The 17,552-nt window shown below is 33.7% G+C and overlaps 1 protein-coding gene and 1 non-coding gene across 3 annotated transcripts; one reads left to right on the forward strand and one right to left on the reverse strand.

Annotated features, from left to right (window-relative positions):
* The first annotated feature begins 5,695 nt into the window (after nt 1–5,695).
* TIC22-IV (Tic22-like family protein) lies at nt 5,696–8,129 on the forward strand. Of its 2 annotated transcripts, none has more exons than XM_078991931.1 (9): nt 5,696–6,148; nt 6,226–6,288; nt 6,495–6,569; nt 6,713–6,763; nt 7,133–7,192; nt 7,268–7,339; nt 7,467–7,502; nt 7,612–7,788; nt 7,995–8,129. In XM_078991931.1, exons 1-8 carry the CDS (start codon nt 5,744–5,746, stop codon nt 7,702–7,704), a joined length of 855 nt encoding a protein of 284 aa, XP_078848057.1. In that variant the 5' UTR covers nt 5,696–5,743; the 3' UTR covers nt 7,705–7,788; nt 7,995–8,129. The 2 variants fall into 2 exon arrangements, with proteins under 2 accessions (XP_078848057.1, XP_078848058.1); XM_078991932.1 differs by having other exon boundaries at nt 7,999–8,129.
* A 1,216-nt stretch (nt 8,130–9,345) lies between these two features.
* LOC145044385 (U6 spliceosomal RNA) lies at nt 9,346–9,448 on the reverse strand. The gene has a single exon (XR_013681339.1). It is a non-coding gene; the product is annotated as a U6 spliceosomal RNA (small nuclear RNA).
* Between the last annotated feature and the right edge of the window lie 8,104 nt (nt 9,449–17,552).

The following is a 17,552-nucleotide window of genomic DNA, read 5'->3' on the forward strand; positions in this document are numbered from 1 at the left end:
AATCAAGTACCACCCAGGCAAGGCCAACGTGGCAGTTGATGCCTTGAGCCGGAAGGAGTACTCTAATCGTCGTGCGAAAACTCTCTCAATAACCATCCAATCTCACCTGACCACTCAGATCGGGGTAGCCCAGTCAGATGCCATGAAGACAGAAAACAGAGCAAGCGAAGCGTTACGCGGAATGGAGAAGAATCTAGAGGTAAAAGAGGATGGAGTATACTATTTCATGAACCGTATTTGGGTCCCTAAACTCGGAGGATTTAGGGAGGTAATCGTGAATGAAGCTCACAAGACGCGATACTCCATCCATCCAGGTTCAGACAAGATGTACTTGGATATTAAACAACATTATTGGTGGCCTAACATGAAGGCAGAAATTGCCACCTATGTTAGCAAATACTTTACTTGCGCCAAAGTAAAGGTGGAGTACCAGAAGCCCTCGGGGATATTACAGCAACCGGTGATCCACGAGTAGAAATGGGAAGGGATTTCCATGGACTTTGTGACCAAGCTACCCAAGACGCCGGACGGATTAGACACTATATGGGTAATAGTTGACCGACTGACGAAATCCGCCCATTTCCTGCCAATAAAAGAATCCTACAAGATGGAGAGACTGACACAATTATACATTCGAGAAATCGTGAGACTTCACGGAGTACCAGGGTTTATCATCTCAGATAGAGACAGTAGATTCACTTCATGTTTTTGGCAATCACTTCAGAAAGCACTTGGAACCCATCTCGACATGAGCACCTCTTATCACCCACAAACGGATGGTCAAAGAGAACGAACCATCCAGACGCTCGAAGACATGCTTCGCGCATGTGTGATAGACTTTGGGAAGTCTTGGGATACCCACCTACCCTTAGTTGAATTCTCGTATAACAACAGTTACCATTCGAGCATCAAAGTCGCTCCTTTCGGAGCACTATATGGACATAAGTGTAGATCACCGTTGTGTTGGGCTGAGGTGGGCGACACCCAGCTAGCAAAGAAACTGGCATCGGACAAGGCGTTAACGGGACCGGAGATCATACGTGAAACCACGGAAAAGATAGTTCAAATCAGAGCTCGACTACAAGCATCGCGCGACCGATAAAAGAGCTACGCAGATAAACGACAAAAGCCCTTAGAGTTTCAGGTTGGGATCGTGTGCTGTTAAAAGTTTCACCTTGGAAAGGGGTCATTCATTTCGGAAAACGGGGAAAACTGAACCCACGATACATTGGACCTTTCGAGATCGTTGCCCGAATAGGTCCAGTGGCGTACAAACTGCAGTTACCCGCTGAGCTAAGCAGCGTACACCCCATGTTCCATGTTTCCAATCTAAAGAAGTGCCTATCAAATGAAACTCTCGTCATTCCCCTTGAAGAGATTGAAATCAACGAGAATCTCTTGTTCGTTGAAGAACCAGTCGAAATCATGGATAGGGAGGTGAAGCGTACTAAACAAAGTCGCATCCCGATCGTGAAAGTAGGGTGGAACGCGAAGCGTGGGCCATAATTCACGTGGGAACACTAAGACCAAATGAAGCAAAAGTACCCTTACCTATTCTAGCATTCTCAAATCTATCTTTCAAAAGAATTTTGGGACGAAATTCCCTCTAACGGGGGGATGATGTCACAACTAGAAATTTTAGTGCCTTGTAACTACAACACTTAAGTCAAATCATGAATCAAAGACATAAGAGCATGTATGATGCATACTCTATGACAACAAAATTTCAATCAAACACACCATGCAAGCATTTCAAGTAGTCAATAAGCAATTGGAAACCCTAGAAGTTCTCGTTTAAGTTAATTTTGGACTAGGACTTCCTTATTGGGCCCAATGGACCAATAAGCTTCCAATTTGACCACCTTGGGCTTAGAACTCTTAAATGGGCTCTAATTGGACCCACTTCCATTTATTTCAATATTTTGGGCCATACTAGGCCTAGAATGAAATAAATTAATTATATGAACCATTTTGGGCCATAATTAACCTAACTTAGCCCTAATAGGTCATAAGACTCACATTTATGATTATTTGGACCAAACATCACTTAACATAACCATGAAAAAGGCTTAAGCATACAAGGCCCAAATTCTTTTCTCTTCCTCTCTAATTCTCGGCCCAAGCCCAAAAGGAGAAGAAGAAGTTGACTTTTGCATGACACCTCATCTTTGCATGGAAGATATCTAGGTTATTACACTTCAAACATCCATGCCATCTCATGTTTTCATGCAGCTCACTTCAAAAATCACTCTTCTCTCCTCTCTCTCCTGCTCTCGGCCGATTCCAATCACACGCACACACATACACACATTTATCTCACAAATCTCTCAAGGAATCTCCCTCTACTCTTCATCAAGTTCTCGAAATTTAGAAGGTTTTTCAAGAAGATATTTCCACAAATTCTTCATCTAAGGTATGATCATGCTTGGATCTATGATCTAGGTTCTTTGTTTTATCAAAAATCTCTTTCTAATCAATGCAAAATCATGATCACTCTCTTAGAAACCCTCTAAATTCGAAATCATCAAAGGAAGGCTTGTTAGCGCCGAAAACAACATCAAGCTCCTTCCAATCTTCTTCAAAACCGAAACTACAACTCAAGGCCCAATAAGCTCCAATTTGCGAAATTTTTAAATTTGAGGGGTTGGAAATGTAACTTTCTATAAAATAGGGGATTTCAAGTGTATTAAAACCATTTCAAAGGTCAAAAATGTTTTTCAAATTCAAAAGGAATCAAAAATGCAAAACTTTTCCATTTTGGGCCAAAACTGTAAAAGTTGCGAAAATGGGTGTTCCAACCGAGAAAACTTCATTTTTGAAGGACTTAAGCTGTTTACAAAGTAAATTTGGGTTGAAAATGTCTTTTCAATAAGTTATGGTATTAAAGTGTCAAGAAAAAAAATGTTTTGAGGACTAAAATGGAAATTCTTTTATATAAAGAATTAAAAGTGCAAATTTTAGCAAAGAAGGGTCGTGAAAAGGTAAAATCTTACTTTTAAGCAAATAAACCCCTTAAGACAAAATGCGAGATCCACGACTACCGGCGAAACGTAATAACAAATACACTTTCAACACCAATATCGTTACCAAACGAATTGATTCGGTCTCGAATCAATAACAAATCAAAAATCAATAAACAATAGTACTTCAATAAACACGTGGAAACTACGAGGAGTCAATATTCAATCTTTGGACTCGAAAGTTTCAAATCGTGCTTGTTGCCTTGCTAGCCTAATAACATGATCTTTAGGACCGAAGGGAACGCGCTTACATGTTATTGGGCCTTCTATGACCTAATTCCATGTAAAAGGACTTTCAATAGCTCTATTGTTCTGTTGGGCCCCAAGGGTCCATTGGTACTGCTAATGAAGTCGAGAAGTCAAATGCGAGTCGAGCCAAGCACCTTTCGCATTCCCGATAGCCTTGAACAACTTATGGAAATAAAGGGGGCTTCATACCCTCCTTTCTCCTCGGTTGTGGGGCTATGAGAAGTCAGGGTGGTTGGATTAAGTGAGTAATACGGACGACGCCTAAAGGATCGTTTGTAATTGGTAGTTATAAACTAGTCATTTTCATTAATGCGTGATTATAACAACTCACAACCTATAATTAATCCAATGTCACCTGGGTAATCAAAAACAATCGTCGTATCGGTATAACAATAAATAAGACACGTAATTTTATGTATTGGGAATACATCGGGTTTTCCCGGGGAGTTCAACACTTTTACTTATGTGATGTATACAAAGTTCAACAATTATACATGTTTACAAAAATTGACAAGCATACTTATGGATCTTCACACTTTTTTTTATAAACAATACTCTTTTATGAATATATCGGATATTCTGGGTTTTTCAAACTTCACAGAAATCATTTTTCCCAACATTACTTATGAACTCACCAACATTTCATATGTTGACGTTTTTCCAAAATACTTGTATTCTCAGGCAACACGTGAACCGAAGCATAAGTACCAAGTGATGTCATGGTGTTTTGCTTAAATTTATTATCAAACGGTTTATGTTATGGATTTGTAATGTTTAAAACAATGTACCAAATGTAAACAATATCAGTTGTAATATTTCAATGCATGGTGATAAATGATGTTATGATTCATGTATAATCATTGTGATTGTATTCAATTAAGTCACAATAGCCCTCAGACGTTTCCACCGTCTGGTTCGGGGGTGTGACAGGTTATTTTAGGAATCACTTACTTGAGATCGGCTGATTGCATACATCACACCCCTTTCTTTAAAAAAAAAACCTTTTTAGAAAATCGTTTCTTTCAAAAGATTTTATTAACCCTCAGTTTGGGTTCAAACATAGCATAAAATGTGTTCAAATCCCTCAAACCAAGACTCTTATACTAACTTGTAATGTCCCAACAAAAATACTAAGTAACAAATTTCATTTTTAAACAACAAAACCATCATTCATTCGATCTGAAAGATTAATCAGAGTATATTGTATTCTCAAAACATTAGTAATAAATCATAAAAGATAGTGCAGAAAACTTTGGGGGATGCAATTCGATCAAGCTAAACCCTTCCCTTTCAAACCAGAAGTACCTAAAACATTTAAACATAAACAATAAGCACAAATATTAGCGAGTTCACCAAAATACCACATACTATACATAATATAATTGGTTTATTTTAACTCCAAATAAATGTTGTGGGCCAAATCATAGTCTTATAGTCACTTCCTACCATAGGCCAAATCATGGTGTTTTCATATAAGTATCATGGGCTAGATCCTAATCATTCATATATTTTCCATGGGACATATCATGGTCTTTTAAATAAGTTCTAGGGCTAATTCCTGATAAGACTCACGTTAATCACTCGTAACAAGCTACACCACTGCTCGTAAGCTTGGAAGGCTAGTGTTACACACCACCTAAAGAATCACCCAAGGTCAACCCTTAATCTACACTCTAAAGCTATCAATTTGATCAAATGTTAACCAAGTCAAAAAGTCATCGGTCAACGATTGAAAAGATACACATATTTGATTAGTGTTTAACTTAGACTGCATATTTATATTTAATCTAGGACATTGAAAAGATACATATATTTGATTAGTGTTTAACTTAAGACTAGGAAACAACCAATGTAATCAACCCACTAAAGTTGAGATCACTGCTTATATCTACACAAAAACATGTGTATTTTGGAGTAATATACCGCATAGATCCTTCAATTCACTTCAATTTTCATCCACTAGAAACTGATACTTGAAAAAAAATCATTAACGAACTTATTTTTGTAGTATTCGAAAGCTAATTGGGGTTTAAATAGTAATAAACACAATACACAAACAAAGACAAAGGTATATGTTATTTATAGAGGAACAAGGAAGCTACAAAGAACCTATTTTAACAGTTCGGAATGACTGTACATTCCAGATTTATATATGGGATACGTTTTTTCCAGTCCGGAACATACAAGTGATTCCAGACTAGAATCTAACAACTACCACCAACTCCAAAATTTTCATAAGTACTCTAGAATACAACATTTCCAAGTAAATAGACATTTTATAAATTGCATAAAAAATTAGTTATTTCTTTCTAAATACTTCATTTTTTTGGTTATCAAATAATACATATAATTTAGTCGATATGTAATGTTAGCCCAACTTATATGGGCTGGACCATGAAGGCCCCAACATTAAAACATGGGACAACAAGCAACCGACTACCTTCCTCGTTCAGTCCTCCCCTTTCTCCTCGGTAATGGAGTCTCCAAACCCCGCTTCCTCTGCAACCCCCAATCCCTTCGCCTTTTTCCACCAACATTTTCAACGTCTAAGCTCCGACATCTCTACCCGTGTCGAAGAAACACGGCGAGGAATCGCCAAAAACCTTTTCCCATTTCAGCCACGTAAGCCCCATCGTTGGTCATTGCCTTTTGCTTCGTTATCACAGCAGCAACAAGACGACAACAATCTTCGCAGCGGAAAACATGTGTTTGACTTGGCCCTAAGCACTGCCAATGTATCGAAGACGCTTGCTGGAACAGAGCTGTACACAGTCAGCAATTCCGATAACGAATTCGTCCTAATTTCGGATCCTAATGGACTCAAATCAATTGGGTTACTCTGTTTTCGTCAAGAAGACGCCGAAGCATTTCTTGCTCAGGTATAAGTGTTCACGTCTGTGAGTATGCGAGGTTGGAACTTAAATTTGTTCATTGTATATATACATGTGAATTGCAGGTTCGATTGAGGAAAAGGGAGTTAAAAGGGCGAGCAAAAGTTGTACCAATTGCACTTGATCAGGTGATTATTATATAATCTAGGCTTTGATTTTTGAGTGAAAACATAATTACCACTGTTAGAACCCCATTTGATTGATTACATTAGGTTAAATGGGTTTGTATAAGATTGAAGATGAAACCATGTATAGAAATTATAGCATAATATGATCCATCTGTCGTATGTTTAATCTTCAATTTTTACTATATCTGTCCAATCTTTATGTGTAGGTTTATATGTTGAAGGTTGAAGGAATTGCATTTCGATTTTTGCCTGATCCTGTTCAACTTAAGAATGCAATGGAGGTTTGTTCTCTTTCAAGGCACTCAAAAATCAGTATAACATTGTCAACTTCATTTAAATCAATTGTAAATTATGGGTATTAATTATACTTCCTACATAATTTTGTTGTGGTGATTAATTAAGAGTAATTATTGATTGATTATAGTTGAGAACTTCTACTACCAAGAATGGGTTTGATGGAGTCCCTATTTTTCAGGTATGAGAATTTATTTTTTTGGATATTATCATATAGTAATATAATTATATTTCCTTACCTATATAGTTTATGTTTGGCAAACTAGCTGAAAAGCTAGCCGGTAGCTGAAAAGCTAGCTGACAAAAAATGATATTTGGTAAAAAGTAGTTGATAAGCTAACATTATAATTAATTAAGAGTATATTAGATAGTTTTAGAGAAAAGCTAGCTTATTAGCTACTTTTTGGCTTGCCAAACATGACAATTTAAAAAACCATGAAAAATAAGTTGGCTTATCAGCTAGCTTTGGTTTCCAAGTATTAGATTCCATATTTCCATTATTGGAAAGGAAAAGTAAACTTATATTTGATTATTTTGTTTCATTGCACAGTCGGATCTCCTAGTTATAAAGAAGAAAAACAAACGTTACTGTCCTATATATTTTCGAAAGGTTCGTGTTTGACTATTTGACCTTTTTAACATCCCAAAAACAGCAATCTACTTTAATCAACTTGCATATATGCAGGAGGATATTGAGAAAGAGTTGTTAATGATTCCACGAGGACCAAAAGGACCCGCCATTTCACAACATATCATGGTATTATAAAATTTGTTACATTTTAGTCCTTTTTTTAATTTTTATTCTTTACTTAACTTTCATACTTGTTAAAATATTTATTTTATCAATTCTTGTGTCAAGAATGATGTTTCTATGTCGTTTGTAGGTGGGATGTTTGGAAGATGTTTTGAAAAAAATGGAGGTAACTTTTTACTTGTTGCTAACTATAATGTTTCCAGATTCATTTTTTCCTTTTTTTTTTTTGTAATAAAGATTATTTAGCAAGTTAACATATGTTTATGGGGTGGCAGATGAGTGAGAAAAATTCCGGTTGGGAAGATCTAATTTTCATCCCCCCTGGTAAAAGTCAATCGCTACACCTGCAGGAAGTTGTAAACGCGTGAAAAAACATTTGTTCATTTTTCATAATAATTCAAGATCAAAAGCATGCCCAATTTTAGCATTTTTCTAGTCTTGTTGAAAAACAGGTAATTTTGTCATTCTTCTTTACTCACTTGCTGCTTTCTAGTCCCAAAAAGGACATGACATGATGGACTATGTACTGCTATTGCATGCATTGAACTGGGACTGATACTGATACTGATAATAGACCAAATGGATTCATTCCCTCCTTTTGACAATGAGTAGAAAGCTGAAGATGTAATTTTAATGCAAATTTTATCATTTTGTTAAGGTAGTGAATTGCCATGTAGAAGATAGTGACAAGGATGATGATATCACCAGAAGAAGATGTATTTTGTATTGGAATCTTGGTTGTGAATGAAAATCATAGTATTTGAATCCTTATTATTATTATTATTATTTTTCATTTTTTGATGTTATAATTTATGAAACTATGTATGATGAGTCTTAAGAGTTGCACGTCACATCCTCAGATCGGTTCAGATTTATCAGATATTCTATAATCTGTAGTTATATTTTAAATCTTCTAGATGATAAAAACAATAAAACGTGGATAATAAAATTTTGATTCCCTTCCACACAAAATCATGACCTTGAAACCCTTTATATGAGAGAAAATGAAAAGGTATTTTTTGAGGAATGGAGTAGTAATAAATTAAAAGATTTTGATTGATTCAACTTAGATGTTTCAAAAGGGATAATGACTTAAGAGGGTAATAAGGTTTTCAGTTTGTCCGTATTAGGCTACTAAGGTTTTTTTTGTACGTATTAGATCAATATGGTTGTTATTACCATTTAGAAATAGTCATTTTTACCAGTTTTAACTGATAAAAATGATTATTTCTAAACGGTAATAACAACTATATTGGTCTAATACACACAAGAATACCTTAGTGATTTAATGTGAACAAACTGGAAACTTAATTACATTCCTAAGTCATTAATCCTAATTATTTAGAAAACATGCTTACTAATCAATGTGATTGATTTGTTTGACTGAAAATAGTTGCTTCCATTTAAACTTATTTCACAACCTTTTCAGAACTTCTAAGTCCAAAAACATATATGATTGATGATCTTCATTACATAAATATGAAACATTTTATTAATAACTTCTTTTTTGTCATTTAAATGTTTACATGAACACATCCATATGTACAAATACAATCTCACTTTGATACCTCCCATCAATGTCTACATTTAATAACGAATGGAAATGTAAAACCAATAAGGACTTACAGAGGATGTTTATTATCAATTATTTTATAAAAAACAAAACAACAACATGAACTAAGAAACTGAAGTTGCAAAATTAATCAAAAATCAGCACATAAACAAACACATACAGACTATATACAACACATAAACGAAAGGTTATAAAGCATGAAACTTAATGACAGGAAAACTAAAAAACTTAAAGGAGACTTTATAAAAAGAAAGATCACCCTTATTTGCCACAAATGGTTGAAGACATCAACAATAAGATCAATCTGACCATGGAATCCATATGTTGTCTGATCATAACTTCAATAGATGAACTACTGAAACGTAAGAATTGCAATTGAACTCTATTAGCATTTGAAAATGAAATTAGGGTTCCAGAGAAGACGACGAAAGGTTTAAAAAAATTGGACCATTTCTCGATTTGTGTGTGTCATCCTTGCGCAAGGATCATGCTAATCTTCTCTGTATCGTTCCAATTTTATCGGATGTCCCCAAAGGGACGACTATAGATGAAGAGATTCGCCATATAGAGGAGTAGCAGGTTATATGAGACGATGCGAGTTCTAAACGAACTAGTTTACTGTTGATGGTTATATATTCTCAATGTCTTTAAATTTAGGGTTAATGACTTAGGAGGGTAATTAGGTTTCCAGTTTGTCAATATTAGGTCACTAATGTTTTTTTTTTTTTTTTTTTTTTGTGCGTATTAGACCAGTATGATTGTTATTAGCGTTTACAAATAGTCATTTTTACCGGTTAAAACCGATAAAATGACTATTTCTAAACGGTAATAACAACCATATTGGTCTAATACGCACAAAAAAACCATAGTGACCTAATACTGACAAACTGGAAACCTAATTACCCTTCTAAGTCATTATCCCGTCTCAAAACCTTTTAAAAGGTTTTGATGATACGTCAAGATATTCTGGTGTTAGAGTTTGCCTAGTTAGTATTGTCCACCATGGAATTCTTTCTATTTTTTTGAACTACACACCCTCTAAACTATGATCTTAAGCTATTTTTGGGCATCAAATAGTTATTTATAACAGAGTTTATATGTTATAAACAACTTAAACATGTTTTTCTAGCTTTGCTGAATTTTGGCATATGTACAAATCATGATAATGCATATATATATATATATATATATATATATATATATATATATATATATATATATATATATATATATATATATATATATATATATATATATATGGCCCTCTCTCATTCATGAAATTAAAACAAGGGTTAATCTGGTTTCCGCCCTACCCCGGAAATATTTAAACAAATACCTCAAACAGGAATGGGGTTCCACAAGAATTTTTGACATCCCTATTGGAATTAGCCATTTGACATTGTTGAGGTTCGTTTAGATTAGGATATCCTCTTACCACCTGTTGGAAAGGCTCGAGTTTATGTTAATTTCTTTAAGGTGGGTTTCATTTATATCTTTTGGTTGCACGTTTGTTTAAGACAAATTTTGTTGTGAAGATGTTCAAAGAAGACAATATGCCGAAGTTGGTCTTACCAAAGATGTAAAGTTGCTTAAAAGATATTTTGGTCACCAAAGTAGTTGGTAGAACTTATTAAGCTTTTCAGTATAGTTTTTATTTGTGTGGATTATTATGCTCCTATTTGTAATTGTATGTTAGCTTAAGCACTTAATTTTGCTTAGTTGACAGTCTTCACATGTATTATTATGATTAGACAGACTTCACCATTATGTGTCTATATATAGGTGAACATCTGTATGAGAAGTTAACAATTTTTAGACTTTTACATGCTTAGAACGTATGTGTTACTTTAGCTATCAAATTGTAATCTTCTCATGTTTAATCAAAGAGCTTAAATGTTAGTATCTACATCATCCTATTCTTGTATTTCATACAATGTATGATTTGTCTTCAAGTATAATGCTTATCAAGTGGTATCGGAGTAAACATCATTCATCTTTTTTGGGAATTTCTTTTGTATTTCATTACATATTTGAACTCTTTTCTCAAATCTCTTTTCCGCTTTTGAAATCTAATTCTTTGAAGTTGTTTGAAGATTTTGATCACGTTTTCTCATAATTTAGTGAAAAATTTCAATATATCTACGATGATTAACTATGCTAATCCTCTTGGTTTTTCGACCAAAACTCCAATGTTACTTTTTGATCATTATGATCAATGGGGAGATCAAATGGAAGACTATTTGGCTAGTTTAGATGAAAAATATGTGGAGAACAATCAAATAAGGTCTATTCAATCAAAATGTTGTTGGTCTAATTTGTCTTGGAATCGATAACGAAGTTGTTGCTGAAAATAAGAAGAAAACGATAATGATAAAAGATGCATGTGTGGATTATGTGGTGGTGTTGGCTTTTTATTCAAAAAGTAGTTTCGAAAACCTAAGATTTAGCTGTGGAAGACTTTATAATTTTAGAATAACATAAACTAGTTTGAACCCACGAACGATCTTCTTACAATGTTTGGAAAAAAAAACATCAACGAAATAAGAAATAAGAAGATGACAACCTTTGTCGTCCATTGAATCGTCAAGGGGAGGCTTGAATGTTGATGTAGAATGTGAAGTACTACTTCACCGTAGATGGAAACACCAACAAGAACTCAACTTAATAAAGATGCTAGTCAAAACTCTTAAACTTTAAGTTCATATCGATATACGACATAAAGAGATCAAAATGCAAGCAAGTAATATTATAACACTTCTTTGCAAGAGAGAATATAATAGAGTATGAGGGAGCTACGGTTTTGGTCACCAAAAAATAAAAGGGATTAAAGCCTTCATAACGCTAAATCATTACCCAGGAGTTCTTAACACTTTAAGCACTCCATACCATAAAGGATACATGTCTCACATTCCTCTTAATCCATGCTACTTTCCCTTATTATACTCAAAAGATCATCTCTTGTTTCCTAGAAACCAACTCACATTTTTATTTATTTATTTATTTATTTGTATAAAATAGAAAAGAAGTTTATAAAATTCTTGTAACTCTTTATAAGATATAAAATTTAACTTTTAGCTAAAATACAAAAGAGTCTTTCTAGTCCAAAATAGTGTACATGGATTAATAAATCATGCCTAATGATATATTATGTTAGTTGCCTTTGAAAATTAATATTCCCATGAAATGAATAATTTCCAATTAGTTATAAGAGTTTATGAATATTTATTGAAATCGATTTCTAATAAATAATAAGTTGTATCAAGTTGTTCTTAGTGTGACCCTTTAGGATCATGTATTATCTAGCAATATCATTCTATAAGGACTCTCGGGCATATAAATATTTCAATCTCCCACTTGCACAAGACTCATTATAGATTGATATAGAAAATAGTGAACGTCTATCAACATTCACTGCCCCTAGTAATATATGACTTTGTGCCATTCTATCAAAATCTAATTCCCTAAAAGCTTAAAGGTATAATTGGTGTATAAGGTAAGTTATCAGTTATCCTTTGTCACATGCATCATGTTGGACATAAGATACATATCGCAATCAATCTCATTTGGTGTTCAACTTTTGGTAAGGCATGTTAGATGTCTAAATCTAAACACATAATAGGAATGAATCTCATATTGACTACATAATTCTCTTGCATAGTTCATACCACACCTAAAAATGGCCTTTATACTTCCCCGATTAAGTATCAATGTTTGACCACATCAAAGCATAACACTCCCTACACTTAAGTCCCACTATGTATCTTAGGTATTAAGGATACAAAGATAGTACCTTTTATCAAGTGTCACTCACGATAGCGATCCATGAGGTGATCTTGATGCGGGTCAGTTTAATATCATTTCTCTGAAAAATACCTACAAATCTTGGTTACAGCCACTTGCCTACTTTCATCTTGTGAGAGTCAACCAATCCAATTCATATTAGTCTTACTTCATAATTTCTCCTATGATTATAATCGACTATAAACTTTTAGAATAATAAGATTATTCATGGATTAAACATTCTACTGTATAACACAAAAAGTATTGGTGTGATGATCATATCTCAATATATCAAAACAATATAATAGTTGCTGTCTCAATTTTCTAATATCCAAACAATAAATTCAAATCAAAATCCCATTTATAGAATAATGAAGTCCTATAGTTAAATTGTGACCAGTCATACTTAGGTTAAAAAGAGGAATTTATTAATGTGTTTGGCTAAATTTAATTTGTGTGAGTTTTGCGAATACTATCAACTCTATATCTGATTTTACTCTAAGTACAGTTAAATATCTTGGAGAATATAATTGGTGTTCTAATGTGACATAAATTCTATAAGCTTCATTAAGTACACTCTTAAGGCAACAAAAGATTTATAGGTTATCCTTGAATGGAAGGACTCAACCAAGTTTTTCAATGAACTCGTTTATCCAATCATATTTGATTACAACTTCTAAAGTAGCAGTATATTCTGATTATGTACTAGACTATGCTATTGTGTGTTTCTTGGACCCCATTCCAACAAAACTTACTCTTCATTACATAACGAATTTATAATCCAATTATAATTCATAATTATCTAAGATCCTGTTTGATTATTGCTGACTGAGAAAGTGTTGATTGGGAAAAGTCTGTTTGGGTAAGAAATCTTGACTGAGTAAGAAATCATGTTGTTTGATTGTACATCTGATTGAATATTCTGAGTGATGAAAACTGATCAATTTACCCTGCTGTTATATATAGTGAAGGATTAAGTTGTTGAATAATTATAAAAACATACATATTGTCCTACAAAATGTAAATTACACACAAATATAAAATGTCATACAAAATATAAATCACACACAAATATAAAATGTTATACAAAATGTAAATTAAACATAAATCATTTAATATCCAAACAAAAACATAATGAACTTTAAAATAACATAATAATATAATGTAAAGTAGGTGAAAGTAGTTGATTGCAATCTGATCACGCAAAACACGCATATATTCAATGGCTTCTGGACCCCATTCTATGCCTTGTATGTTTTTTCTATCAATTCCCTCACCTTGGACGTCAGGAGTAACCATAGTGTCCTCAAAATTTGTAAACAAGTCATTTTATATATTGTATTTCCTAATAAAATTTTGGACCGCGACACAAGCAATGACTATGTCTCTTTGCACTATAAAAGGATAAGGAGCCATTTGTTTTAAGATTGGGAATCTCACCTTCAATACACCATAAGCACGCTTAATAACATTTCTAAGTTGTGCATGAGCATAATTGAACCTTTCTTCTCTAGTTAAAGGTATGCCTCTTCAAAAATCAGCTAACCAATACCTAGTATTGGGGTATGGAGCCATAAACCCACGAGTGTTTGTATATGCGGCATCACAAAGGTAATATTTATCTGCAAATGAATGTGACACATATTATATAATGACACATATTATATAAAGAAGATAGATAATAAAAATTATATAAAGATTACAAACCTGGTTGAGGAAATGGAAATCCAGAAGTCGAATTGAATGCAACTTCTTTCAAAACTCTTGAATCATGTGTTATATCCTCCCATCCAGCCCAAAAAAAGGTGAATATCATATCAAAATCACAAATTCCTATTACATTTTGAAAACATTCTCCTTTTCCTCTTCCCCTATAACGAGTTTGTTGATCAACGAGTACAACTGCATGTACAAGAGTTCCATCTAATGCATTTATTGCTCTAGAAAAAATATTTTTTAACCGTCTATGTCGTTCCGAGTTATGTCTTGTTGGATTAGGAGTTGTTGGTACTATAATTTCTTTTGCAAAACACATCATTGCAGTTAGGACCTCGTGAAAACATTGATGAATCGTTTGTGTGGAGTGATGAAATCTTCCCTTAACTGCACGAAAACGTTCATTATGTCCTATAACATGTAAGAACATAGCCATCTTCTCTTCAATGCTTATTGTCCTACTAGCTTGCAACCATTTTTTTTGGGTAAGATGGTTGCATAATAATGAAAATGCCTCTTGTGTAAGACGCATCATATCGAAACATTGTGTAGGGTCTTCATACATCAAATCTTACGTATATGCATACCCGCTTGAATCGTTATCTCTAAGTCTATAAATTCTGATTAGCATTCGCCGGTTTGACCTCAACCAATAAATCACAAGTAAAAGAAAAGCTACATCTTCACCATCAGGAACCATATTTGACCCATTACAAGCAATTAGGTAACATGTTAAAGTAAAAATATTCATACACAAAAAAATCTAGTAAACATCATCTAAAGTAACAAAAGTCATAGAACAAAAAACTAATAAATAACAAAAGTCATATTCAACATTCAATAAAACATCATCCAAAGTAACAAAAGTCATATAACAAAAAAGTCATCAAACATCAACAAAATAACAAAAGTCATGCAAAGATAGCATCCAAACGTCATGTAAGTAACAAAAAGTCATGTAAAAAAAAAACTAGTAAACATCATCAAAGGTAACCATACTTTGTACCCGCACCTATCACCCACGACTCACAACTAGTATGCGAAAGTCGTAACCAAACTTTCCTAACATCGACACTTTCACCAAATAGCAAAAGAGCGGTCTTGTGTCTTTCATCTTCTTCTCCCTATTCCATTTTGTTCAATTTCTCCATACATGAATCAACATCCTTATCCATTTCACTTTTTTTCAATTCTTTCATTTTTTTTCCACTAGCGACCTTGCAAGCTTGACAATCTCATCCTCAACTTCTAATACCCTTGCATCTCTTTTTTTTTCCACCAACTCTTTTGTTTCCACCAACTTTCTTATTTTTTGAACGTCCCAAAGGTTCTTCACTTGCACCTACGTGTTGTGTTGAGGTTTCCATTGGCACATCATCATCAAAATCACGGACACTAAACTCTTTTACAGGACGAGGGACTGTAGAAGATGGCCCCCAACTTTGAAAGCCGGTTGAGGTCGAGCCTTCAAATAGTTTGGTGCAAAGATCAAGGAACAATAGGGGTTTAATTTTTAATGACAACACGTATTTGTTCAACTATTTATAATTTTTATAAATATTAGTATTTGTTATAAAAATAATCATACTAGTATTTGTCATAAAAGTATTACCTTTCCCTCTTCCTTCCATTGTTCATCGGTCATATTAAATTTATTTTTTATAGGATCATATGTATTGCCGGTTTTGTTTTTTAGTTTCACCCAAGCAACATATTTTGATTTGAAGTAGTCAAAGTGGTTTCTCATTTGCTTCTGATCAACCTCTTTACCGTGTTCGTTTATCAATTTTTCGCGTATTGTCTTCCATGAACTTGCCTTAAGCCCAGAACCCTCACGACCATGAGTGGTTAGTTCATATATACATGCATCAAGAAATATTTTATCATCAATCTCGTTCCAAACCAACATCCTAAAACATAAATAACAAGCTAACATAAATATCTAAACATAAAACAATTTTCTAACAATGAGATCAACATAATCCTAAATAATAATAGCTCAATCAAAGTCAACAACTTTCTACCAATTTCATAGCTTATACATAGAAAAAAAATCTGATTTCATAGCTTATACATATAAAATTTGAGATTTCATAACATTAGAACATAAGATCATACACCAAAAAAAAATTGATTTCGTAACATTGGAGCATAGATTATATACAAAAAAAAAAAAAAAAAAAAAAAAAAAAAATGATTTAATAACATTAGGGCTTAGATTATATACAAAAAAGAATTCTTATTTCATAACATTAGAGCATAGATTATACATCTAAAAAATAATCAGATTTCATAGCTAATACAAAAAAAAAAAAAATTGATTTCATAATCTATTACATACATTACACACAAATAAAAACTGCAAATTTGGCAAACCATATAGGGACGATTCGTGATAAGGGGGCTATTGAATTCTGAAGAAAATCATCATAGATACTTTTATTCAGAGTTTATAAACGTTTTCTTTATTGTATTAAATGATATTCTACAGTTTAAGCCTAAATTAGAGGAGACATTAATTCAATTAAAGTTTAAGCCTAGAGGGGACCGACCCATATAATCTATAACGTGTAAAGCATTACCATTCAAGTATTCAACTATTTTCCAAATTCACAACCATGACCCAAGAGAAGATCGAAATTAATAAGCATATGATGAATCTTATTAACAACAGTAACTGATTCAATCATCGGCCATGAAGATGGATTTTTGACTAAATAAAGTCAAAATCAAACTTTGATTTGAACAGAGGAGGGCAACAACGTACTTGTGTGGACGGACGGAGGGAAGATGTCAGGCTGAGAGAAGAAGACGACTACTGAAGGAATGGCGATCTTGCGGTGATTAGGAGTTTCGAAGTGAACCTATAGGATGTGAGGCTGCCGTTTTTCTTTTAGGTCATGAAGGGGAAGAATAGATCGGGGGTAGGGAGGTCTTTTTTCCCAGACAGATGGGCCTTGCAAGCTGACAAATTCAGCCAGTTCAGCCAGACATGCTGACCGAATCAACCCACATCAAACAGCTTCCGGTCTGAACAAGTCAGCTGAAATCGCTAACTCAGACCGGTCAGACAAGTTTCAAACAGCCCCTAAATTTGTTTTGAAGTCGGCATATTGTGTAGCTCTTTAGATAAATAGATTCTTCTAA

The sequence above is a fragment of the Lactuca saligna genome, chromosome 4 (genome assembly GCF_052625555.1).
Source record: "Lactuca saligna cultivar CGN05327 chromosome 4, ASM5262555v1, whole genome shotgun sequence".
Taxonomy (NCBI): domain Eukaryota; kingdom Viridiplantae; phylum Streptophyta; class Magnoliopsida; order Asterales; family Asteraceae; genus Lactuca; species Lactuca saligna.